The 26,261-nt window shown below is 53.3% G+C and overlaps 2 protein-coding genes across 9 annotated transcripts in view; one reads left to right on the top strand and one right to left on the bottom strand.

Moving 5' to 3' along the window:
- Kifc3 (kinesin family member C3) overlaps nt 1-4,874 on the top strand; it is a 96,756-nt gene extending 91,882 nt beyond the window's left edge. For all 8 annotated transcript variants that reach the window (XM_029480399.1, XM_029480398.1, XM_029480400.1 and 5 more), the window contains 8 exons: nt 632-762; nt 1,156-1,279; nt 1,897-2,026; nt 2,113-2,342; nt 2,545-2,679; nt 3,174-3,282; nt 4,025-4,051; nt 4,243-4,874. In XM_029480399.1, the coding sequence (XP_029336259.1) occupies nt 632-762; nt 1,156-1,279; nt 1,897-2,026; nt 2,113-2,342; nt 2,545-2,679; nt 3,174-3,282; nt 4,025-4,029 (864 nt within the window). In that variant the 3' untranslated portion in view covers nt 4,030-4,051; nt 4,243-4,874. The remainder of the gene's footprint in view (nt 1-631; nt 763-1,155; nt 1,280-1,896; nt 2,027-2,112; nt 2,343-2,544; nt 2,680-3,173; nt 3,283-4,024; nt 4,052-4,242) is intronic.
- Nucleotides 4,875-5,644: 770 nt separating this feature from the next.
- Nucleotides 5,645-24,851, bottom strand: Katnb1 (katanin regulatory subunit B1). Its single transcript, XM_021169746.2, has 20 exons — nt 24,733-24,851; nt 23,111-23,406; nt 18,490-18,620; nt 15,725-15,842; nt 11,107-11,207; nt 10,769-10,810; nt 10,157-10,240; nt 9,865-9,980; nt 9,456-9,527; nt 9,198-9,348; nt 8,904-9,094; nt 8,663-8,793; nt 8,281-8,331; nt 7,403-7,470; nt 7,176-7,295; nt 6,930-7,079; nt 6,669-6,745; nt 6,520-6,594; nt 6,267-6,383; nt 5,645-6,048 (listed from the first exon to the last, which is right to left on the bottom strand). The coding sequence occupies exons 2-20, from the start codon at nt 23,148-23,150 to the stop codon at nt 5,916-5,918; spliced, it is 1,968 nt and encodes a 655-aa protein (XP_021025405.1). The 5' UTR covers nt 23,151-23,406; nt 24,733-24,851; the 3' UTR covers nt 5,645-5,915.
- Nucleotides 24,852-26,261: the final 1,410 nt, after the last annotated feature.

Here is a 26,261-nt window from a genome sequence, read left to right as displayed (position 1 = left end):
CAGAGTGAGGCTTCAGCAGGGACGGGGTACCTGAGGCAGGGGGAAGCCTCTGAGGGAGCGTGGGAGGCCTCGAGGGAGCTGCTGTAGAACAACTTAGGACAGGCAGACCTGCAGGGCCTTGGAGTGTGCCTGGCAGGCAGCACACTTGAAGCAGATCTAACACAGGAATGAGATGAGGGGGGGGGGTACCTTCAAAGCAGAGGGAAGGTGTGTCTAGGGCCCACTCAGGTGGGCTCCAGATTTCTTCTGAAAGGTGGCCATTTCATCCAGCCTCAAGGACTTCACCCACAGAGCCTGGCTTCTGGCCTCCCTGACAGGGAACCTCCCAGTGGGCAGTGGGTGGCTCCGTGTTTATTTCAACTGCCCCTTCCAGGAGGCCCAGCAGACCATAATAAGCCCTGGTGTTCCCTCCGCAGGGGTAGTGTGTCAGACTTCACCCCACAGAGCTCCTTTCACACTTACTAACTTCCTGGCAGGGAAATGCTACCTTCAAAGTGGGGAAACTTGCTTATATTTGGAGAACAGACAGACCAGCAGGAGAGGCTCACCTGTTAGGGGTACCTGAGGGCATGGGGTGACAGATGTTGTGTGAGCATCTGTGGGGCCACTGGGCCTTTACTTTTGCCAACAGGGGACTCCCGAGAACCCGGGCATCAATCAGCGGGCCCTGCAGCTGCTCTTCTCGGAGGTGCAGGAGAAGGCGTCTGACTGGCAGTACAACATCACCGTCAGCGCAGCTGAAATTTACAACGAAGTCCTCAGGTGGGCCTGGGCCGGAGCTCGGCAGTACTGGTAGTGGGGCTTTCTGGTCTCCAAGTCTAAGTTGTAGGTGAGGCTGGGAAGATGATCTGCCCAGGGTTAGGAGGTAGGTGGTCCTCCCTTATCTGGGACCCCTTTCTGTGTTGTGAGCTGCGCTGAACTGGGTCAGGATGGGGCCCCTACCCAGTCAAGGGCTGTGTGAGCCTTAGGACTTATGTGGAAGTCTGTTTCCCCTCTGCTGAATACAGGGAAGAAACTGGATGAAGAGGAGAGGCCGGCAGCCCTGTGGTCCAGGATTGGTGTAGGGGCAGATTCCAGACTAGGGATTAGGTGCAAGGCAAGCAGAGGCCAGAGTGGGAGGGGAGAAGTCATGTCTCGCTTGGCTTGCCGCTCCAGGGACCTGCTGGGGAAAGAGCCTCAGGAGAAGCTGGAGATCCGACTGTGCCCCGATGGCAGTGGGCAGCTGTATGTGCCAGGACTGACTGAGTTCCAGGTGCAGAGCGTGGATGACATCAACAAGGTAAGGTGTCCTGGGGAAGTGCTGGAGGCCCCGCTCACCAACAGCTGCTCTGGTGGACAGAACTGGGCTCCAGGTCCAAGGTGGGCTTTGCCACCACCTGACTATGCAGCTTGGGTGAGTCCCCAGGCCTCTCCAAGCCTGTCTCCTCATCTGAAAGGAAAGGCAGGTATAGGAGCACACCTGTAAAGCTAAGTCAGGAGGGTTGTGAATCGGAAACCAGTCTGACTACCTAGCAGGACCCTCAGAAACTTTCATGTGGCTGGGTGTACACAGCTTTAATGTCAGCACTTGGACAGAGGCAGGTGGATCGCTGTGAGATCAGTGAGTTCTACATAGTGAGTTCCAGGCCAGACAAGACTACAGAGACATGATCTCAAAACAAACAATTAAAAAGATAGCAAGATGTGATGCTGTCCACCCTTTCATCCCAGTATTTGAGAGGCAATGACAGGCAGATCTCTGAGTTAGAGGGCAGCTTGGTATACACACTATGACCTTGCCTCTGCTAAAACCAAACAATAATAACAAAAACCTTGAAGAAACTTGAGTATCCAGGTAAAACACATAGGGTGGCATTGCCCATCCCAAGGGAGCCCACTCACTGCCTTTGCCCCCAGGTGTTTGAGTTTGGCTACAACAACCGCACCACCGAGTTCACCAACCTGAACGAACACAGCTCCCGCTCCCACGCTCTGCTCATTGTGACAGTGAGAGGTGTGGATTGCAGCACAGGCCTCCGCACCACGGGTGAGAGATGCATAGTGGGCATTCTGGTCAAGCCCTCCATCAGTATCTTTGGGGCAGCGCTGACCCATCCTCTGCTCTGCCTGTAGGGAAGCTGAACCTGGTGGACCTGGCTGGTTCAGAGCGTGTAGGCAAGTCGGGGGCTGAGGGCAACCGCCTGCGAGAGGCACAGCACATCAACAGGTCACTGTCCGCCCTGGGGGACGTCATTGCTGCCCTGCGTTCTCGACAAGGCCATGTGCCCTTCCGCAATTCCAAACTCACCTACCTGCTGCAGGACTCACTCAGTGGTGACAGCAAGACCCTTATGGTGGTACAGGTGAGGGCCTGGGGTTCAGCAGGAGCCTCCCCAGGCTGCTGGCTCCCCCTACCCCTCCGCATAGACCCCTACCAACATCCCCTTTTAGTACACAAGTTCCTCCCCATGTTCACTGCCCACAGTGGGCTCCCCTGACCAGAAGCACCCTCTGGTGGCCATGCTGCTACCTCCTGTGCTGTACCATGAGCTCTCTGTCCCCTAGGTGTCCCCAGTGGAGAAGAACACCAGCGAGACTCTGTACTCCCTCAAATTTGCTGAGAGGGTTCGCTCTGTGGAGTTGGGCCCTGGGTCCCGCCGCACAGAGCTGGGTTCCTGGTCAAGCCAGGAGCACCTGGAGGTACTGGGGGATGGATGGGGTCAGGGAGGAGGGGAAAGGCATCAGTGAGTGAGACTCAGGCTGGTACTGAGTAGGGAAAGGGCAGACAGGCTGGTTTAGTGAGAGTGGAAGCTGCCACAAAGGTGGGTGAGGCCAGAGCTCAGTGGTGCTTCTGCTTTCTTGAGACGGTCTCACTATGTAGCACTGACTGTCCTAGAGCTTGCTTTGGAGACCAGGCTAGCCTCAAACTCAGGAGACCTGACTGCTGAGATTAAGGGCGTATGCCCGTGATCCCTTCAGCCATCTTTGTCTTGGAGGCCAGCAGTTGCCCATGGTAGATGCATTTTAAATTGTAGACGATGTTTAATTCCTGTCCCATGACTTCTCAGGGCAGCAGGGTCATTAGTCCCCTCTGTAGATGAACAAACACTGTTAGAGAAGGGAAGCAGAGTGGGTGGAGATGAATGAGCCTGGGCAGCCTTGGCTCCCACACCCACTGGCATCTCTGCTCACAGTGGGAGCCGGCTTGCCAGACACCACAGCCTACAGCACGAGCCCACTCTGCCCCTGGCTCTGGGACCAGTAGCCGCCCAGGCTCCATCCGAAGGAAACTGCAGCCATCAGGTAAGCCTGTCTAGAAGTGGACTGGATGGGAGGGCAGGAGGGAGCCAGGCTGTTCTTTCGTAGCTAAGGATAAGCTGCTTTATAAAGAGGGAGGAAGCAGCCTAGGAGCCAGGCCTATCGGCTTCAGCCTGGAATCTCAGCTGCTTGGGAGGCTGACACAAGAGGAGTGGAGGTTTGGGGCCAACCTGACCAGTAGTTTCCAAACAATCTAGAAAGGGTAGTTGGGCACGATAGTTTGTGCCTTGTGCCCTGGCATTTGGGAGGCAGAGAGAGAGGCAGAAGGAGCACGCTCTGAACTAGCATGGTTTACGCAGTGAGTTCCAGGCCAGTGGAGGTTACGTAGCGAGAATGTACCCCACAGAGGGGAGCTGCTTACTGAGCATATGGGAGCCCTGGGTTCCATCCTCAACTCTATAAGACCATATTTAGAACTCATCTCCTTCCCTCGCCTGCCCTGGGCAGGAGTCAGAAAGCAGACCTGCTTTACTAAATCCCTGGAAAGGGACAGAGGGCCTGGCCCTAGAGGCTCCTAGCATGTGCTCCTGACTCAAGGCCCACACTGTGTATATAGGAGCCCTCACCTTGGTGGGGCTCCTCTGGTACCTGATTCTACCCACCTTCCACAAAACAGTCCCAACATCCCCGGTGGAAAAGGGGGCCTGGCCCCTCACTGGGTCCAAAGGGGGTGGTGGCAGCTGGGCCAATCCCTCCCCAAGTGAGACATCTATCACTTTGATTTCAGCCTGACAGCTGGGGCTGCAGTCTCCAGGTAAGTGGGGATCAGCGGCCTGGGGCTGCCCACCTGCTGCCCGCTGTTGGTTCAGGGCTCTGCCAGGGCTCTTGTACAGAGCCAGTCCTGCCTTCTGCTGCCCTGTCCATGTGCTTCTGCTGGCCTCCTGCATCTGCTATGGGCAAGCCTCCTGAGGCAAGAGGCTGAGCGCTCCTTTTCTACTTTTTCAGGGAAGTTGAAGCCAGTGCCTGTGTGAAGATGTGCCATGCTGCCAGGCCCTGTGGCCTGGCGACCTGCTGTAACACCCACCCACCATGAATGCAGGAGATGGAGGCTCTCCCGCCCTGCCTCTCCTCAGAGATGAGAAACATGTTCAGAAGGAAGCGAGTCTCTGTGTGGCTCTGGGCACCCAAGCATGGGGCTTCTGGAAGGGCAGGGATGGCACTCTGCCTGGTGGTAGGCCAAAGGCTTGGGAGTCTAGCCATTGCCGGACGGGTGGGCCCTCTCCCCACCCAGCCCTTGGGCTGGGCTGTTCTCTACTAGTGGAGAAGACTTGAGGAACCAGCTGGGGGGTTAGGGAGAGCAAGAGCATCTCTATCTACCCTCCTGAGGAGGGGAGCCCTCACAGGGCATGTATATAATGTTCTAGGTGTATATAGAAGTCCTCACCCTGTCAGGGGTCTGGGCTATATTTATGGCTGGCAGAGGCCAGTGTGGAAGGGCTGGGTCCTATTCATCTGCCTGACACCAGGCACACTCCCTGCCCACTGATTCTCAACATGTTCCTTTCCCCAAATCCTATTTAAGAACTTTTGGAAGCTTAGCCATTTTTACTTATTAAAATGAATGTCTTTTTACACAAGTGCAATCTGAATTCGTCGGTACTGGGAGTCCCTATGGAGAGTGGGCATTGTGTACCCTGTTGTTCCCGTTGCTGGCTGACCATGGTGACTCCACAAGTTATCACTGAAGACACTGTGTCCCCCATGCCTTTTCTATCATTTCTAGCACCCATGCGCCCCTATAACCATTCCATCCCGTTGTGGTATCACCTCATGTTACAGAAGGAAAACTAGGCTTCAAAGACCTGCTCATTCTGTGCCTGCCTTTCCTCCCAGTCTGGAACTGTAACTAGTAGTGACCCTATGTATGCGTCTGTGCCTGGTCCCTGGTCTCAGCCCTGGTCCCAGCCCTGCTAGGGCTCCTCCCTTCTTGCTGGCTGCATCAACAAGCTGTTCTGGAGGGCAGACTCTCAGGGATGCCACAAGTATAAAAGTAGTTTCCTGTGGCCTGTGAAAACCACTCTAGAATCTTCCAAGGTCATGCAACCATCATGGTCTAGTCTCTGGTGGCATCCAGAGGTCAGAGGGAGGGTTATGACAGGCTCTTAGCCAATCTACCCAAGGACAATTGGGAGGGAGGATGTGACATCTATGGCCTCACCTGTTCCACTTCCCCAAGTCAAGCTGACCAGGCAACCCCTTGCTTCGTGCCTGGCACTCTGCTGGCCCCTGCTGGACACAGATGGAGGCTGCACTGGGCCTGGAGTAGGACAGTCTCTTGCTTCCAGTGACCTCTAGGCAGGCCACAGTGTGTCTGGGAGAGCCAGTGGATATCCCTCTCATAAGGGAGTCAGGAACAGTTATAAATTTAATAAATCTGCCTGATAATTTACAGCAGCAGCCCCGAGGCTGGAGTTGCCCTGAGCAGCAAGGGCTGTGCAAGACTGCAGCTGCTGCCGGAGAGGAGCTTAGTCCACAACTGAGGAGGTGGTCAGCAGGCTGGCAACCATGCCTCCAGGATGGCCAGCAGGGCAGGAGTGGAGGCCAGGCTGAGGCTCGTGGGCCACGGGCATACAGCAAACTAGAGTGTGAGGGCTGCGGGTGCTCCCACCATGTGCTCCTCAGTCCAAACTGGCCATGAGTAGGTGCAGCTCACGGAAGGCACTGCCATGGCGGCCACTCAAACCCGACTTGCTCTTGACGAGGCCACTGATGCTCTTGAGTTGTTTGAAGCAAAGTCGACACTTGTGCAACCTGTAGGCCAAGAGGTAGCATCTCAGGATGCTCCCCTAACCACTCCAGTCCCTCCTAAGAGCACAAAAATGTCCCCCAAGCCATGGCAGTGTGCAGGGACACAAAAGGCCCGTGCTCTGACATACAGCATCCTGAGCCACTCTCAGACACTGTTCTCTGTAAGCTGTTTGGGCACAGCCATGCACAAATGAGGCTAAGAACTACACCTTACCCCTTACCTCTCCTCTCTGCTGATGTCCACACCCACAGAGGGCGGGGCTGCCAAAATGTCAGTGATGAGGGGTAGGAACCGCTGCAGGATCAGCTTCAGGGAGGTGCACCCGGTCTGGACATAGCTTCAGGAGCAAGATGGATGGAGTCATACACAGGTGGTCAGAGAGGACAAGAGAAAGGGATCTTCCACAGATGGGCATATGCACACACACACCTATTTCCACTCTGACAGCTGCAGGGTTTGGAGGGACTCCCTACCTCTCATACTTGCTCTGCAGCAGTTTCTCGATCTGGGGCAGCACTGTGGTGCACAGGTCCAGCTTCCACAGGGAGCTAGAGAGACAGCTGGGTATGATGCCAGCAGCCGGCCCGACCACCCCATTCTCCTCCTCCTCAAGGCCACTTACGCTTTCTGGTTGACAATGTTCAGGAGGTCCACTACCACAGACAGGTCATTGATGGCCACTGCAGAGTCCACTGATGTCTGCAGACAAGCTCCATTAAGAGGGCAGCATGGGATGGGAATGGGCAGGGTTGGAGGCATGAAACAGACTGTGCCAACAGGAGGGCAAGGCGCAGCCTGACGTCAGTGCTCAGCTGATGGAAGCTGGCTACTCTAACACAAGGTTGCCCTACCCCAGGGCCCCACCATGTGGCTTCACCCTCACCTTGATATCTCCTGTAGTCCACACAGCTCGGACAGTGTCCAGGTTCTTGTGGCGGCTGGTGAGCACCACAAACATGGTGTCGTGGCCTTTGCGTATCTGCGACATGGCATCCTCGTCCACCAGCTCTGCCTGCTGGGGGACCTTCACGGCCTGTGGGGATGGTACCCAGATGCTGGCACAGGAGCAGATAGCACATTCATTCTCCTGTCAGCCCTCAACCCCACCTCTTGGGCAGGTCCCACTCACGGGCAAGAAGTCTGAGGCCTTTAAGCCAATGGGCTCATTCCGTGTGGCAGGGATGATGGCAGGCTCACCCTTGGGTGCAGGAGTGGAAGTCATGACTGACGGTCGTGCTGGGACCTCGAGCTGCAGGGAGCAGAGGCTGAGCCTACAGCTGAGCATCCCTCAGCTCCTGACAGAAATGTCCCAACCCTGGCTCAGACCCACAGGGTGCCCTCTCTGCTCAGACATACATTTGGCACCGGCAACTGCACATCCATGGCTGGGCTGGGTTTTGAGGTCTCCTTTACTGTGGCTGCGTCTAGGAGTAAAAAGAAAAGCTCAATGCCAGCCTACATGGACCTGGTGGAAAGAGGTCAGAGGACAGGATGGGATTGCATAACATGAGAGGGAAGCAGGTGCCAGCAGATGGACAGAGGGGACCCGGGAGCTGGGAGCCCATCAGCAGGTGAGGGTCCTGGCAAGCTGAGGCAGGAGCTGTCCTTGGATGAGTGTGGATGGGACCCAACAGTTTCCAGACAATCCTGCCATCAGGAGTGCAGGATGTAAAACGGGCAGATGAGTGGGCAGTGAGCAGGAAACACTGTCAGTCTCATAAAGATAAAGAGGAGGACCTGAGTTACCAAGGGCAGACAGGAGACAGAGATGTTTTGGAGGATAGACCCTTTGGCATCCCAAAGCCGACTGGATTGTCCCTTTCTTCAGTCCCAAACTTCTGGCCAGGGGTCACTGTGTCTGGCTTCCAACTTGGCTCCCTGGCTCTTGCTCCAGGTCTGGGTTCTGATGACTGTCTAACTCCTCCCCACCCCAGCTTTTCTCTCCCTCTGCTCACCAGCCCTTAAACCTCAGAGTCCCGATCGCCTCACGTGGTAGACCCAGTCCTCAGTAGCACACACCCTAGGGACATTTTTTTTCCCCAAGCATTCAGGCATGGGCTTCAAAGAAGCACCTATCTCTGCCTTGCTTACACTACCTCTAAGGCCGTCCCTGGGGTCAGATACATGGTAAGCACTTTTAGGTAGATATAGAGACAAGACCTAATTGGGTAGGGCAGGGTTTGGGCCAGGAGAGGCAAGGCTTGGTCCTTAGAGGCCAGCACTGCCCAACTCACCATCTTCTGGGGGTGCTGGGAAGGGCTCACTTCTCCGGGGTGGTGTCCGACCTGCCAAGGCAAAGGGGGCTGACACTTGGGTTCCCATGTGCTCTCTGGGAAGAGGCCCTGTATGTGGCTGAGGTCTTAAGATAGACGCATGGCTAGAGAGTGGTCCCCAGCACATGCTCCTGGCTCCATGAGCCCATATACACCTATAGCCTGCTTAGAGCTGGGCAGAAGGTTGGCAGGAGCCACCAGCAAGTGGTGCTGCCTCTGCTACAAGTGTCCAACTGGGTTCCTGGTTTTAGAATTCAGCCCGGTGCAAGAATGTGGAGAGCAGGTAAGGTTTAGGGGGTACAGCAAGGTGCCAGGCTGTGAGGTGGAAGGGGTGTGGCCTCACTGATGCTGTTCTTGGGCTGGAAAATCTCATTGTAGTCCTCCGCGTTCTGGATCTCCGCCCGGGACTCGCGCTCGTCCCTGTCATCTTCGCTGCTGGGGCTGCGCCGCTCGCTCTCTGAGTTGTGCTTTACCCTAGCGGGTGCAGAGCCAAACAAACAGGCAAGGATCCTCAGTGAGGCCAAGGGCTGAGTATCCAGGTGCCTTCTTGGGACATACACCCTGCCGGGGCCATCAGCACCCACCTCTGAGGCTTGCTGCATGTCGTGCTGGGCCGCTCATAGATGCGGCGGAGGGAGACACCAGGGTTAGGGGTCTGTTGTGTCAGAGGCTGGCTAGCCTGCACAGGGTCCTGGGTCACAGTTCCCGTCCTGGTGACTCTTGTCAGGTCCACCACATAAGAGGAGACATTACTCTGGGAGAAAGCCACACCTATCTGCGGGACACGACAGAGTTGGTGTAGAGTGGGACTGGACCCCGGGGGCTCCTTAGGTAGGAGCAGGAGCGGGAGGGTGGAGGGTGGGTGACTTGACCCTCACCAGCTGGTCATTGCAGATGGCCAGGTCAGCCACCTTGCCCCAGTTGACAAGGACCACATCAAAGCAGCGTTCGGGTTCCCAGCCGTAGACACGCAGTGAGTCCTGGCAGCCGCTGTACAAGCAGCAGCCGTCGGGGTTGAAGAGGACACTCCTAGGCCAGGGGAGAGTTGGCTGTCAGTCCTAGCTGGTACCCGACACCAAGAAAGCAGGTGAGCCCAGGACAGAAGTAGGAGCAGAGGCAGGGAAGAGCACCCGTACCTGACAGGCCCGGGCTCCCCTTCAATGCAGCTTACCACCTGGAACTTCTCCAGGTCCCAGAAGCGGATTGTCCTGCAAAGATGGCCACAGGAAGCCAGTCCCTCATGCTAGCCAGGGTCTCTCCAGGGCCCTCCCTGTAGGGGCACTAGGAGTGATGTCTGGGGCAGGGATGGCCCTGGGCATGCAGAGGGGAGGGTGAAGATGACCTAGGCTGTGCCCAACAGCCCTGCCCCAGAGCTAGCCTCAATTGCCAGGGGTCTCCCCTGAACTGTGCCCCACCAGGGAGTGTGGATCCTAACAGGCCAGTACAGAGCAGGACACTAGCCAGGGAGGGATGGGACTGGGAACCAATCCTGGCTTAAATTCACTCTACATAGGCTTTCAGACATATGAAAGGATACCTCCTCACCTGTCGGAGCTGCCAGAAGCTAGAAGATATTCATTGGGGTGAAACTCCACCACGTTGACAGGCCCTGTATGACCCGGGAACTCGTACATCATCTTGCCAGCCGTCAGATCCCAAAGCTAGGCAAGGGTGGAAAGAGTAAGAGCCAGGCAGGGCCCGAGCTGCCTAAGAGGGGTCTGAGCTGCCTCTCTCTACTCTCAAGTTTAGGGTCACATAAACACAGTCAGCAGGGACACCGTCTGTGTATGCTCAGGATACCCCTGGACACAGTCTGCAAGCCCACGTCAGGAGTTACCTTCACTGTGTGGTCATCTGCTGCCGATGCCAGCCACTTCCCATCAGGGCTGAACCGGAGACACCGCACAGCCTGGCTGTGCCCCTGAGGAGAAGGAAAAGAGCCAAGCTCGCTAGAGGGGTCTGGATCCCATAGCACCTCCCCATCCCTACTGCCTGCCCCAAAATACAAGGCCTTCCTAGGGTCCAGCCACGGAGAGGGTAGTCACTACTGGGAGATATAAGGAACACTTCTTTGTATGCACTTTCTATGTGGTCTCCCAAGCCTCCAGGAAATTACAAGTATGCAGTTTGTTACATGTTAAAGGTGTTTTACGGCCTCTTCCAAAAGCCCTTAAGGATTCTGTTAGCCACAGTACTGCACATACCTAAGAGCAGGAAGCCTGGCACCCGGGACACCAGCTATCTGACTTCCAAAGCAAAGCGTGGGACAGTTTAATATACGTGACTCCCGGGGTTGGTGGGAAGCTGGGGGGGGGGGCGGTCCAGTTAGACCACCCAAGGCACTTCATCCTACTCAAGGTCTGTTCTGAGTCACCTGCAATAGACTGCAGCCCCCAGCCCCACTGTAGTGTGTGGTAACCAGCTTGGTAACCACACAGACCATGCTTACCTTATATCTGAAGACACAGCCCTTCCTCCTGATGTCCCAGAGCTATAGAGGAGAGAAGCAGAGGTGGGGGTAGGAAGGGTGAACCACAGGAAGTTCTTACGTCCCTGGAGGCTAAGCCAGAGGGTATAGTACAGCTCTCAGCAGAGAGGACTCTGGATACCTCTAGGTCATGTGCCCCAAGAGAAAGGTTGGAGGTTTGCCCAAGCTGGGAATTCCAAGTTGAAGTGTCTGGCCAGCGTCCACATGTCCTCTGTCCCGAGGATGGTAAGGATGTTGCCATGAGGGGAAGATTCCCTTACACTTGATTTTGGGAGATGGGTGGCTGAGTGGCACCTCACCTTAATGTTTGTGTCCTGGGAGCCTGAGGCCACAAATTCACCATAGGGGTGGAAATCCAGGCTGCAGACGTTGGCTTTGTGGCCCATGAGTGTTCGAAGAACTAATGAAGCAAGATAAAGCAGAAGTGCCAGGTTAAGTGTTAGCTGGCCAGCAGAGGCAGCTAAACCCGTCTGTGTGGACCCTTTGGCACAGAAACTGAGATGCCGATGTGAAAACAGGAGACCAACCAGAGCCCTATCACCACCCTGACAGTCTTACAGCCATTTTTGTCACTACTCACATCCCCAGAAACACACAAGGCATTCCCCGTAGCCTGTGTGTACCATGGCCCCCAGGCAGCAGCAGTAACAATGCTTGCCAGGCCACGTGCCATGGGGCTACTATACAGGGTGAATAACCCCCGGGACAGCACTGAGGAGAGAGCAGAGAGAGGCTGCAATCAGGGAAGTTGCTTGGCTAAAGAATCCAGCATCAGCTGGATGGCAGTCATGGGCAAGAGGAGGATGCAGGGGGACTCACAATGCCCAGTGGGATGTACCTATGCAAGTGACCTTGAAGATGGCCCTAAGGCAGGTGAAAACGGAGGACAGTCGCAATCGCACACTAGTCATTCACTGCTGTCCTGGTGCCATGTTAAGGTCTGGCAGGTCGGGGTGGCAAACTTGTGTCTCAGAGTATTCCTGGCAGCATTCAAGTCTATCTCTTGTCTTGCTTTTTAAAAACTTTATACTTCAAAGCCTACCAGCTCACGAGTGGTAGGTCAAAGGCTACAGAGTCCAGCAATCCCTAGGTTATACCAAAGTTTAACAGGGAGTGAGTTCCCACATTAGGGACAGGTATGCAGAGATCCAGGAACAGATGAACTGAGTAACTACTGGAGAGTGCACCCATCTACACGAGGATGAGCTTGGCAGCCTGACAAAGCTAGATCTGTCCCAGCTCTGCTTCTTAACTGCTGTGTGACTCTAGGCCACCGCGTATGCTCTCTGACCTTCAGACTGGTTTATAACGAAACTAAACAATGAGAAAATAAACACCAAATACTCAGAGTGGGACAGTACAGGTCCCATTCTAGTTTGCTCCCTAGGTCGCCATCACGTCCTCCAGGCTGTCCTCTGGACCTTCATTCTTCTTCCCCAACCTCAGAGCATGAGTGTTCTCCCTTTTCTGTCCTGAGAGGACACACCACTCAGAGCTGTGGCCATCGGGTGCCTCCCATCACTGCACATCCACTGAGCATTTCTGGTGTTCAGCTTTGGCCGACTCCATGTTAGCTCTGAGTCCCTCTGACAACGCTAGGAGGTGGGTGGAGGATGGCCCAGAGGAAGGCACCCTGCCTGAGGATGGCCACAATTAGAACAAGGGTGGCCTCTGGAGTGAACTGGAGCCAGAGCTGCCCTGACAGTAACAGCACAAAAGCAACAGCTGCCCTAGCCAGCCATCAGCTGGGGCCCAGGTCCACTGTCCCTCTGGCTCCGCACATGGTTTCTGATGGGCACTGCAGCTTGAATGACGCCCCCTCTCACGCCTGAGGATTCTGCGGAGGCACCTGACTCATCTGCGGCATGGATGTCGAACTCAGCTACACCCCACACCGAGTGCTTGGCTTTCCCTGCTCCTTAGCTGTCTTGTATTGCTGCCCTTCTTGCCTTGCTGCCACAGCAAGGGACACTCAGACACTAGAGGCTGTGGTGGGGCCCACCTGACAGAGGCCAGCTTCCTGAGGTGTGGGTGCCTTCCTGTGGGATCCAGCAAGCCTGCGCCCTTCCCTTCCAGCCGCACCAAGGAAAGCTGGCAGGACCACATTCTTCTACCATGACTTCTGCCCTTACTTGTCTTTCCCAGGGGATGCCTAGCCTTGGTCACAGGCTCTAGGGACTGCAGAGTGGAAGAGACTTGGACCTGTCTGCACATGTGAGGACCTCCAAGGTCTCCCAGTGGAGTGGCTGTACAGCCTCTGTCCACATCCTCCACGGTTAACTGTGGCTCTCTCAGAAGCTTCTCTGGATTCTCATCTCTTCTGCCCAGTGGGATGGCAGTGGCCCTGAGACCTTAGCTCCCCCTTCTGAGGACAAGCTTGAGAATGAATCATCAACTGAGGTAGTAATAGACAGCGGAGAGCACGAGGTAGGGGTGGGGGACAGGAGTTCTGCCGCCTACAGCACAGGGTTTCCACTAAGCCCTGTGCCTCAATGGTCTCAGCCTGCCCATCTATCAGAATGGTGGGCCTGCTAGCCAGGCTGTATGGCCCATTTCCACCTTGCTATAGGAAGGCATCACTCTCATCTCCCAGGAGCACAGTGGCTGAGGAAGTCTGGGGCAGGCTGTGGCTCTGTAGCTTTCTCTTTGGCCCTTGGCTCTTTGGCAAAGCATGAGGGGTGGTGATATTTGCTGGGGACTGCCTGCCTTCTGGGACAGAGCCTGCCATGTCCAGTGATAAACACAAAATGTTGAGGCCTGATGTGGCCTGGGCAAAGAACATTTGCTGAGACACAGTGCACAGCTGTTTGTCATAAGGGCATCCTGGGCTCACTACATCATCAACATGCAGTCACTCCAGAGGACTAAAGGATGCCATCTTTCCCAGGGCCCACAACACAAAACAACCATTCCTGGTTAAGGTCACTGCCGGGCACACATGCCAGGGTCTACTATTATGCAGTAGGGCCTATGCCAGAAGGATCTTTTAGACTCAGCCAGACTCAGGGATCTCTCACTGGACTAAGAAGGCTGGTGCCCCTGAGATGCAGCACCTGGTCCCAGAAGCAAGCAAACCAACTCTATTCAGACCTCCCAAGGTTGGCCTGAACAATGTTTGGAAGACGATGCTGAGTTCGCTGTCAGGACTGCAGCACAGGGGCTGGGGGCAGGGATTCCACATCAAGTTCCAGATTCTTCTGACAAACCTGTGGGACTGCTGGGGCTGGCAGCACCTTTGGAGAGGGCGAGAGTCTGTGTGGCCACAACCCAGGCTGTGAATTTCTAGACCAAAAGGAACCTGTGAGGTCCAAGCTCAGGTGTGAGACCACACCCGCAGGAGGGCTTGTAGCCACGAGGCCTAGATGGTATCTTACAAACCGAGGGAAGAAGAGGGGAGGCAGAAGCAGATCCCATGGTAAGGGCCAGCTAAAAACAGCACCGGATTCCACCTGCAATTCTGGAACCTAAAAGCAGTACAGTGGCACCTTCAAAATCCCATTAGTAAATGATTTCCAATAGAACTCTGAATACTATAGAGTCTCTTTCAGCCATGGAGGGTCTCTAACACTGTGCCTGCCATTCACCCTCAGTGCCAGAGACCAAACCAGGGCCTCCCACATACCAAGCAAGGGATCTATCTCTAAGTTATGCACTTGCCCCTGCACTCTGACACAGGATAGACTTGAACTTGCAGTCTGCCTCCTGAGAGCTTGGTCTCTAGGTGTGTGGTACCACACCTCGCTCCCTCATTCTGGAGAGAAGGAGACCAGGGAAGAGGAACTGTAAACCCCAGGACAGCCAAGACAGAGATGAGGAGGCCATGGGTGATGGCCAGCTTGCAACCAGGGCTCCTAAGCCCTGGGCCTGAGGAAGACAGAGCTGCACTAGAGGAGGGGACCTGTGACAGTGACTAATGGTGACAGACAGGGACTCTGAAAATATACATGGAAAAAGGAGCAATAGTTCACCCCACAGAAACCGACTTACAAAACAAACACTTGGCGTCCTTACAGCACAAATACTGACCATGTAAATGGTCTGCAAAGACAGAAGAGAAATGTGGGCAGTGGGCTCAGGCCTGGTGTGGCTGCTCAGAGCCAAGTCCACCTCCAGGAGGTGGCAGTCCAATGCCCCAGTGACTCTCACTGCAGGAGGGTACAGTTTTTGTTTGAGGATTTCCTGTTTGTTTCTTTGAAGTTGGGGGGAGGGGGAGGGTCTTACACCACAGGCCAGGCTGGGCTTTAACTCCATAGCAATTCTCCTGCCTCAACTTCCTGGGTGCTGGGGCTCTAGGCAGGCACCGTGTGAGGGGCCCACCTGGTTTTGTTTTGTTGTTCTAAAGGGAAATGCTGTCTTTAGGAAAGCGATGGTGGTGGTGTGAGCACAACAGCAAGGAAGGGAGACTGGAGGCTCTTAGAACAGGGGTGGGGATGATTGGGTCGAAGCCTTCATGAACCTTGTGCCATCAAGGTTCATGATAAAATAAACTTTCAGAACTTGTGTTATTCCTGTCAAAGTGAAAAATTAACTGAAGACAAGGGGAAAGGAAGCAAACAGAAGCTCAGGCACCCACCCCAACCCCGGTGGGAGCTCCCCAGTATCTTACTGCCCCTTCCCACAAGGCAGTCTACTTATTCACATGTCCTGCAGGCTACCTCCTAGGATTTGATGTCCTTCCAGGTTCTCAATACACGTATGTACATGTACACACACTTTACATCCCTTGGATATCTCATGCCAGCAATTGGGAGATGGCAGTGACCATTGCTGCTAGGTTGATAACATGATATGGAGGCACCACCTACTCTGCTCAGTGCTCAGGGAACAAAGCACCCAGACCTCCTAGAGGTGGCAGCCCAATGACCCAAGCCTGAAGTGGGACCCACACACAAAGGGACAAGAAGGAGGGAGGCCTACTTTTAGCAGCTTCCAGGTCCCAGACACGGATGGAGCCCGACTGGGAACCAGCTACGATGAGCTCCTCAGGAGTGTTGAGGCGGACACTCTCCACAGGGGACGTGTGACCTGTCAGGCTCTGCAAAGAGAAGGTGGCAGCTCCAATGAACTGCAGGGGTAACCCCCAGCTTCTGCCCCAGATTTAGGGTCCCTGAGAACGGCTTCTGGAAGAAATAATATGTGGTGAGCTGTTCTCTGGGGCACCGTATATATCCTAACTCAGGTGAGCATGGTGTCTCATCAGCACAATGGATGAAGCAGCCCTTCAAACACCTGTGACCCTAGCATTTGGGAAACAGAGGCAGGAGGATGAGTTCCAGGCCAGTCTGGACTACATACTGAGACTCTGAAAAAAAAAAAAAAAAAAAAAAAAAAAAAAAAAAAAAAAAAAAAAAAAAAAAAAAAAAAAAAAAAAAAAAGAAAGAAAGAAAGAAAGAAAGAAAGAAAGAAAGAAAGAAAGAAAGAGAAAAAGAAAAAAATAAGCCAAACTCAACCCAAACCCTAGGCAGGCATCCTTCAATCTTGTCCCTTCTAGAGTGTTCCTGGCATGGGAGTCAGCTATAGAAATGGCTCTGGACCACTAGACGGGGACAGGGGATCAAGATGAGATGTTGAACCTTTGCTCTGGAGTCTGAATGAGCCCATCCAGGCTCTCCCCATCTCTGTCTACTCTGACCGTAGAGGCCATAGCAAGCTAGGAATGCATCTCCACTGCCTGCCTGCTGGGTACCTGACTCCCGGGGGTGCCTGCTTCACGCTCCAGAGGCCTGGGAAGGTCTGGAAGTGGGTTCTTGCATGTCTAGAGCACAGAGCAAGGAGAGCTGGGCCAGGTAAGGTGGGAGGTGTTGTCGGCCTCAGCTTTTGGAAGGGAAGACTGGACCCCAAGTCCAAGATGTCTGCCACTCTCTGCTCAATGTCAGCCCCTTCACCAGTGTTAGCTAAGGCAATATTCCCAACGGGGACATGAGGGAAACGGGGGCGTTCCTCAGCACCAGTGCCTGAATCTGTAGTTGTAGCAGCTTGTTTACAATGGTAGGGGTCTACATGGGCCCAGGCTTCCAGGATCACAACTGGGCAAACACAACCCCATAAGGAATACATGTTCTCCTCAAACCCACAATCCAAGGCTAGGTGTGCTGATGTACATCTGAGATCTCAGAGGTAAGGACCATCCCTGGTCTCCGAGGCAGAAGAATCTCCAAGCTCAAGGCTAGTCTGGGCTACACACTAAGACCCTGTCTCATAAAAACAACAGTGCCACAATTCTTCAGGGGCCTTATTCTCTGCAAGCACAAACCCAAGGTTATTCCTGGCTAGAGACTGGGGGTCCATGTAACAGTTCTCCACAGAAACCCTTCAAACACGAGGAGGACTGAGCTCCGCAGGGCTACAGCAGTGCACACAGAACGAGAACCTGGAGGGAAACCGGATGTATTTTCTTGTCCACGGACTAAATAATTCCAGAACACAGAAGGGGACCTAATTATCTCCAGAGAGGACCCAGCAGTCATTGAAGGGAGAAATACTTCAGCACTGATCTTCTTATCTCTTAGTGACTTTTTATTTTTTAAAAAGCTATTTAGGCAAGCGCTCCACCATTGAGCTACCTCTCCAGCCTGTGCTGATTATTTTTCAATTTATGTATATTACTTTGGCATTTTATGGGGAAGGAAAACGTTTGAGTCCTACAAACAAAACCAAACCAGGGGCTCAGGAAATGGCTCAGTGGTTAAGGACACCAGCGGTTCATCCAGAGGCCCTGGAATCAATGCCCACCACCAACACGGCAGCTACCAACCACTCATCTGTGACTCCAGTTCCAGGAGATCCAGGGTCCCCTTCCAGCTTCTACGGGCACTGCATGTACATTATACATAGACATACATGCAGGCAAAACACCCACCCTTAGCCATACACCAATAAAATAAAATAAATACAAAAATAAAAAAGGATAACAATAAAAATGAAAACCAACAAACAGCAAAGGGATTCTCCTCTTACTGAGCCTGGACGTACCGGCTCTGATCTGATGGCCTCACTTTTACTCCGTCTCACAACAAAAAACCCTGAAATAACCAACCTTTCACTAACAGCTATCAACGTCCCCCATTTATTGTTTGTTTGTCTACTTGGTCAAAAGTCAAAAGAATGACAATTGCTTAAGATGTCTGGAGAGGACACGGGGCACAGCCATGCTCCCGTACTGTGGGTGAAAATGTGAAGTGACTCCCAAAGCCTGCTGGGATAGCTTCTCAGAATTGCATACTCCAGGCCTGGTTTGGACAAATGAGAATGATCGACATAGTGTGGTTTAGCAGAAACTAAAAGCTGGAGCCAGCAGCCCTACTGATGACAGGGTGTGGCTAAGCTAATTACAGCTCATGCTGGTGGTGGATACCAAAGAAGCCACGTAAAAGCATGCCGTAGTCCAGTATTTGTTGACGTAGGAAAATCCTCAGGACCCTGTGCTTCTAAAGAACCAGGTCACACTAGAGTAAGGTAGTATTCCGAGATACATGTGTGTGTACAAGTATCTAGAAAGGTGCAGACTAAAACCTGGCCATTCAGAACGGCCTGAAATTACTGGTTTCCCTCCTGCCTGGGAAAGCAGCCTATAGCCTTGTACATGGTGTGTGATCAACAACTGGGGTAGCACTGATGGTGTGCTGGGATGAGCAGTGCCTGCAGAGGTGCTCCCCCCAAGGGCGGGGCACGTCATCACTTACCATGATGCAGTTAGGCTTGTTTATGGACCACAGGTTGACTCGGCAGTCATCCCCACCAGTGGCCAGCAGCCGCCCTGAGGCCTTGCCCAGCACCAAGGAGGACACATTGCTTGCATGGGCGACGATCTCTTCTGTATAGGACAGGAGGGAGGAAAAGTGGTCAGGGGACTTTGACAGGCCACATGGAGGATGCTTAGCCACCAGCTCTGAGCAGGATGCCCAGGTAACCCCCACTAGTTTCAGGACCAGCAGCAAGGCAAAGTGTGGGCTGGAGGCTGAGGTGGCTGTCTCTCCACCTTAGCCTGCCCTGCTCGGACACTTCATCCTGAGTTCATTTCTCTTCCCAACAGCTAGCCACACAGACTGCATAGCACCTCCTCCATACACACATACTCAGCCAGCTGCTGCTGGGAATGCCTGGGACAGGCACGTCCGTTATACTGGGCACATTATACATATTTGTAAACTCAGCACGTGGGCGGCTAAGGCACAAGGATCATGAGATCCAGGCCAGATTCGGCCACATGCAAGACTCTGTCAGGAAACAAGCATCTGCAGGTATCAGTGCACGGAGACTTCTCCTCCTTGCTAGTCCATGAACGATACAATGCAAGAAATCTTCAAACCACCTTGCACTATATTAAGTATTGCAGGTAACAGAGGTGAGTCAAGGTACCCAGAGGAGCTGCACGTTTCTGCACACACAGACCACATCACTGCATAAAGGACTCAGCATATACAGACTTGGCCTAGAACCGATTACCACAGATACTGTGCGAAGACTAAGTTCACTTTTAAAAACTGGCTTCCAAACCGGGCAGTGGTGGCGCACGCCTTTAATCCCAGGAATTGGGAGGCAGAGGCAGGTGGATTTCTGAGTTCGAGGCCAGTCTGGTCTACAGAGTGAGTTAGTTCTAGGACAGCCAGGGCTACACAGAGAAACCCTGTCTCAAAATAAATAAATAAATAAATAAATAAATAAATAAATAAATAACTGGCTTTCCATTTTTATCTACCTTATTTTAAGCACTAATATCCAGACATACTCATAATACTTTTTCTGATACAAAAAAAAAAAAAACCATTAAAAATAATTTTTAAAAAATGGACCGATACACCACACCTTTCAAGCGCTCAGGTGCCATCCATACAGACAAAGCCCATCTGGGACAAACACTGAGAAGAATTCAAGTTCTGTCTAGACAGCTGTCCCTAGGTCCCAATTCAGATTCCTGAAATGGTGCTAATCTGCCAGCTGCATGGGTTTGGACACTCATGAGTGAGAGAGGGTCCTTGTGTGGAGAACAGGGTGACCCCAGGGCCAGGTCATTCGGAATGGGCTGAGGTGCAGACAGAAGACCAGCCACGGGGACAGAGTGGTCATCAGGGTCCCAGGTAGGCAGGGAGTGGGTTCCATAGAGATAACGGCAGGAGAGAGCAGACACAGCAGGAGCTGGGTGGGAAAAGGCTGGCCCTGTAGATAGGAGATAAGGCCTGTGGACAGTCCACCAGAGCCCCAGGCCTGGCCACGGTGGGAGGGCCGAAGTGGGGAGCAAAGGTGGGAACTTCGGGCCTTATCAGTGCTCCAGAAAGAACAAACTCAGCCGAGTATCAACAGGCAGACTAGGCCTCCAAGCCAGTCTCTGGACTCCAGCCTCCTCTGGGAACAAGTAGAACGGAGAGGGTAAAGGGAAGCCCCAACATGCAGGTGCCCTAAAGGAGCTGGAAACTGGCTTGGGTGGCCCGGAGAAGGAATGCCACGGCTGTTAGTAAGGGGTCCTCCCCCTCCTCCCAGGTCCTGTGCTACCCAGCCTGGGGTAGCTCTTGTGTGAACTGCAGACCATAAGGAGCCTGGAAAACAGGACCAGGAAAGCCAGACAGTTAATTTCTGAAATGATACCTCCCTGAAAGGCCTAGCCAGGCACCACTGGCACGAGCATCAACTGGCCCAACGAGGGTGAGAGCCCCAATCTAGGTACTGGAAGGCTTGCCACCTGAACCCAATGGAGGAGGGTCTTGCTCTAATTCTCAGCTTGACTAGAGTCTTGTCCTCTGCACGCTTGGGGACAGCTGCCCACAAGCTTGAGCCACAGACCCTTCTATATCTGGCCAGCCCAGCAGGAGGGCAATGCAGCTGCTCCTGAGCACGCTCAGCCCCTGTCTCTGCAGCCACACCCTGAATTTGTCTGAGAGTCCCCAGGCAGAGAGAGAGGTCTGGTTGAGTCCCCACCTCAACAAGCCTCAGGGCCACCTCTAGAGACAGCCGTGGCGGTCTCACAGAAGGGACTTCTAGGCATCTGCTCTAGGCCTGGCACGGGGAGGCTGTGGAAGGAGAGCTTTCTGCCCTCAGGCTCCAGGGGCATCAGATGGATCCAGAGCAGGGCCTGGAACAGGCAGAGTCACTGGCAGGGAGTGGGGGATTTGGATGACTCCCCTTTAAGCAGGGGCTGATGGGAGCCTGTAAGGACAAGAAGACACAGCACAGGCACCAGCAAAAGGGACACCCGGTCCTCACAGGAGTCTTCCTCTCCGGCTTGGCTGGGAGAACACCGAGCAGCAATGGCCCACGTGTGGGTGCTGGATTTTTATGCAAACAAATCAAATTCATCAATGTCTCCTGCAGGCCAGATGACGGCTGCAGCTCTCCCTCCCAGCAAAAGCTAACAGTACCTCCCCAGACACCAGCAGTTCAGCCTGGCACACCTCAGCCGAAACTGAGGATCACTCTCTGTCTGCCCACAAGTGCTAAGGACTTACATCCTAGGAGGAAGATACAGGGGACAGCGGTTCAGCAACCCTACACTGGTTAAAGAGTTTTCTGTTCCTCATCACACCCTGAAGCCCCGAGAGGCCCCAGCCTGTGTGGCCTCAGGCTATATACTTCAAAACCTTTGTGCACAAGAAACTCTCAGATCCCCCAACATACCTGATCATACTACTGCCTGCTGCTCAAACACTTTGATGCTTGGATCTTTAGTAACAAGGGTCTTGTGGACATGTGCCCCTGCACAACTCACTAGGTTTCCATGGTAACCCTTTCTCACCTGCTGATGTGTGAAAGCTCTGTGATTTCCTATAAGACTTTCCAACATACAAAGCTTCCTGTTTCCGGGCTTTTGCACTCACTGCTCATGCACCCTCTACCCTCATCAGTAATTAACTGACCACAAACACACACACACACACACACAGGCAAGCACACACACTCGAAATTAGAGCAGGACTGGAAACAGACGGCTGTGGCTCTGACTCTAGCCGGTTGCTCTCCCCGGGCTGAGCTCCCACTATGCAGTGACCTTGGATACTTTGGCCCTCACTTGCTCCCTCGAATCAGCTTCTACCTTCAGGTAGGGTAAGCCATTAAAGAGTTGGATGCATAATGCCAGTTGATATAAAGCTACTCTGCCAAAAGTCACCATGAACTGGGTCCTCCCAGAACCCTACAGCTTTGGGGGACAACTTAAAAATGATCTCAATCTCTCAATGAGGAGACTGAGTCCCCAAAACAGCTTTGCCCAAAGTCTCCTGATCTGCTCCTGAAAACAGCCCAGGGACAGCACACCAAACCTACAACAACCAGCTACGGCTGGAGAGAAAGCCACAGAGGTGAGATGCAGGTCGTCCAGGCCTGATCTAGGGATCCTCCAGAGCCTTTTAGAGGATCCGAAAGAACGGAGCTACTGTCTGAAATGCTAGGATGGTATTGCCTTGGGTGCTCTCACTCACTCCAGAGGAGCCGTTGAGAAGACACACGTGTGATGACATCGTCACTCCTGTCAGGTTTGAGTGCACATCTGTCTCAGTACTGTTTTCTAACAGAATATATGGGTAAGTATGACTTTCATAAATGAAAGCCTTTTGGAGTCCTCAATAATGTTTAGGAATGTGAAAGAGCCAGGTGCCAGGCAGTGGTGGTGCACACCTTTAATCCCAGCACTTGGGAGGCAGAGGCAGGCGGATTTCTGAGTTTGAGGCCAGCCTGGTCTACAGAGTGAGTTCCAGGACAGTCAGGGCTACACAGAGAAACCTTGTCTCTAAAAAACAAAAAGAAAAAGAAACAAACAAATAAACAAAAAACCAAAATGAAAGAGCCAGGCATTGTGGCACAGTCCTTTAATCCCAGCACACAGGAGGCAGAGGAACATGTCCCAAGCCAGCAAAGGCTATAGGGATGCCCTATCTCAACAAAGGAAAAGAATCTAAGAGAGTTTAGGCTAAAGAATTCTGAACTATTTTTGCTTGATTTCACTTCAGAGCCCTGCCAGCATCTTTGGGCAACCTCCCCTCCATCCCCATCCCAAGATCCTTGCATCTGATGGAGGACAAGGGACCTGGGACATGTCTGGGGTTCTTGGACCACCTTTCAGCCTTCCTCACAACACTCCGCTCATCAGCTTGACCAGACAGATCTCACCTGAATCTCAGAGCAAGTACCAAGCACAGCTGTGATTATCTTGCTGCATGGAAGGACTGCTTAATCACCTGCCCAACGTAATTTACATCTTTGTCTACCTGAAAACAAGGACTGTGAGTCTCTCTCGTGCCAGGGAGAGGAGACAGAGCTGAAGGCTAAGACTACTCCGCTCACAGGACAACAGTGTGATAAATGACAAGTACTCACGTAACTGCCAGGCAGTCTTGGTGACCACGGGGGTGGCCATGCTTCAGGGGGTGGCGCCTGAGACCCCACCCACAAAACAGAGTGTGCTTTCTCTGTGGGGTGGGGGTGGATCCCCCCCAGATCCGACAATCAAGTTGGCAGGGAGTTCCCAAACATCCAGGCAGAGAGTCCGCCTCTCCTGGCCCAGGACTGCCTGGTGGTTTAGATCATCCGCTATCAAGCCACAGCCTGGACACATAGGTCGGGATCCCAGATCATGGAATGTCAGGCTTGGGCCATCTCAGCTCAACACTGGGCTAGAATGCAAGCAGAGGCGATGGTGGGTTAGGAACTGCTTGAGATGAGTTACAAGTCCCTGGGTCATCAAGGCCACTTGATACAGACTAGCCAGAGCCTCCAGGGCCTGGAGCTGAGGTGCACACTGGGTCTGAAAACCTGTGACTTAGAGCCCAAAGATAAAAGACCTTCCCTAGGTAGCTGGGCCTGGTGGCCCACATCTTTAACCCCAGCACTCAGGAGGCCAGCTAGAAGTAGGCAGATCTCTGTCAGTTCCTATCGCAAAGAAAGGAAGGGAGGGAGGGAAGGGAAGGGAAAGAGGGAAGGAAGGAAGGATGTAGGTAGGTAGGTGGCGAGGGGATGGAGAGACGAACTTCTTAGGGGCCTATAGTAATGCTCCTGGATGCTGGGTGTCCTAACTGCCAACCCAGCACCTGCTATGGGGCAGAGAGTATCACATATCTGCAGTCCACTCGGATTTGCACCTCATGTATTGGATGGGGCACTGGAGTCTGAGGTTATGTTTTGGTGCCCATGAGAGGCATCCAAAAGGCAGAGAGACAGGGAGATACACAGAGATGAACAGAGAGACTGAGAGATAGGCAGACATTCAGAGAGAGAAAGAGAGAGAGAGGTAAAGAGAGAGAGAGAGAGAGAGAGAGAGAGAGAGAGAACAGTAAAGGCCTTGGGAGGGGGTGATGTTCGAGAGGATTCTGAGGGTCCAATCTTCCTGCCTTCTCCATCTCCAACTCCCTGGTAAGGGAACCACGCCCACTCCCTGCAACTCTCAAGGGCATAGCTAGGAATTGAGTCTCCAGTCTAGGTGTGAGTCGGAATGACTCCTCAATTCTAAAAGGCCACAGCGTGGATGGAGCCTTCCACCGCCGCCACGGCCCTTCGCCTCTTGCCCAGGAGCTCTCTCGCTGGATTCTCTTTCTCCAGTTGCCTATGCTCCCGTTCTGGCACATCTTGAGCTTCCTTAGTTGGCCATGCTTCGCCAGACCCTCTTTACTTCTCTTGCCCCGCTGCTATCAGAATTCCCCCATTCATTCGCTCTCTTGTTTCTGGAGCCCCGAATCAATACGATCCCCCGCACACCCTCAGCTCTGCTTCCGGCCCACCAGCTTTCCCTCTCCGGCCTCCACACACCCGTCCTGCTCGCTCATCCCAAACCTGCCACCGGTCCCTCAGCTTCGCTTGACCCTCCGCCCGTCTGCCTTGAGGGGCAATGGCTCCAGCCTGCCCTGGCCGAGAGCCTCCTGCCGGCGACCGGACTGTCCCCTCCAGGCCCGGCGAAGACTAGAGCCATCTTCCCTTTGCCTCCAAGACCCCGAGAGCCACTCTACCTGCAGCTGTAGCTCTGGAGGCCAAGGCTTCCCTCCAGGCGCGACCCCCACTTGCCTCCATCCTTTGCCCTGATTGGTCGCTGCTTGACAACCGACCCTCACAACAAAACCTCTGGCCTAGAGTCCCTCCCACTTCACTTCTTACACCAATCAGTCGCCACGAACGCCCCGCCTTCCTCTAGAATTGACCAATGGAAGCAAGCGCTTCTGCCGATTTACGTAACTACCCGCCTCCTTTCCCCGACTCAGACTAATCACGAGAAAGAAGCGCTTACGGACCGCCCTTAGGTCCCAGAAGAACCAATACGGGCTTCTGTGTTCTTAGTCCCGCCCCCAGTCAGGCTTGGTTTTTTCCGCCCTTTTCCTGCATTTCCTGGAACCCGGTTATGTTTAAAAAATCCGCGAGCCGCACCCTATGGCGGCTGCACCAATCACTTCAGCAACAGCTCTGGATCGACCAATAAACGTCAGGATTATTGGAGAACCAGCTCTGAGCTAGCCAATGGGAAGGGGAACTTCTAGAGTGGTATGAAGTTGCAGATCTTCCATATTGGAACAGGGCCGCCGGGACCCCGCCCTCAGACGGTGTCGCCCGGGTAGTGGGAGGACTTGGCTTTTCTTGGAGCCACACATCTCCTGGAGTTCGCTGACCTCGAGGGAAACAGAGCTTAGTTACAGTGGAGTCGATGTCGAGCCCAGGAGTTCGTCCCTAAGATCACAGTAGCACAGTGGGATGAGTTAGGCTTGTGTCTGCTCGCCTGTGTGAGGAAGTAAAACTACGGAACAGGAGAAAGGCTAATATCTGTGACAGGACAGGCAGGTTGGGATGGGGACAGGCTACAATAACCCACCATGAATTCGCCCCCCACCCCCACCCCTTACTGAGAAACTCGGTCCCAGCCCTTTGCAGAAATAACCTCCAACTCTGGTCTATCCTACACTCACTCCCCTCTGGTCGGGGGCTGTTGCATCTGGCGTTCTGCTCTACACAGTCCGGAACGGGAGGAATTCCCCATTTATAGACGAGGAAACAGATGCTGTGGTGAAAAAGACCAGACATTTGGAAGAACGGACCCAGGACTTAAACTTTTGTTCTTAAAGGCAAGGCACACAAAGTCCCTATTAAATGAAAAACCTCTAACGGGAACAAAACTCACCCACCAGCCTAATGGGAAGTCGGCCCTGCGTAGAAATTGGTAATTATTAAGAGACCTGGATTCGGAGAATAACATTTGATCAAAACTTTGTACTTTGCTGTTCCCGCAACTTTTTATTTAAAAAAAGTCAAATTCTTCATTTTGACACATTTTGCCTTATCTGCTTTGTTTATACAATTATTTGTACATTGCAGATCCTAAGACATTTCAGTCATGGAAACACTGAGCCTGAAGATGGTTAAGGGCCCTTAGTCACATAACCAATGTCACCACCCCTGAAATAATTCTCTAACATTCAGACTATATTAAAATGACTGTCATCATCCCCAATACACATAAGCAGGAACAAGACTGGGGATGTAGCCCAGTGAT

This window comes from Mus caroli, chromosome 8 (assembly GCF_900094665.2).
Source record: "Mus caroli chromosome 8, CAROLI_EIJ_v1.1, whole genome shotgun sequence".
Lineage (NCBI taxonomy): Eukaryota > Metazoa > Chordata > Mammalia > Rodentia > Muridae > Mus > Mus caroli.
Note: the sequence above shows the minus strand (reverse complement) of the source record. Positions and strands in the feature narration are given on the sequence as shown.

Excerpts from the sequence above, each read along its gene's own strand:
- Katnb1 (XM_021169746.2), bottom strand. The coding sequence starts at position 23,150 with ATGGCCACCCCCGTGGTCACCAAGACTGCCTGGCAGTTAC. Across the intron at positions 10,811-11,106 it reads CCCAGGACACAAACATTAAG|CTCTGGGACATCAGGAGGAA; the intron begins GTGAGGTGCCAC and ends TCTCCTCTATAG. Across the intron at positions 9,095-9,197 it reads CCATCTGCAATGACCAGCTG|ATAGGTGTGGCTTTCTCCCA; the intron begins GTGAGGGTCAAG and ends CGTGTCCCGCAG.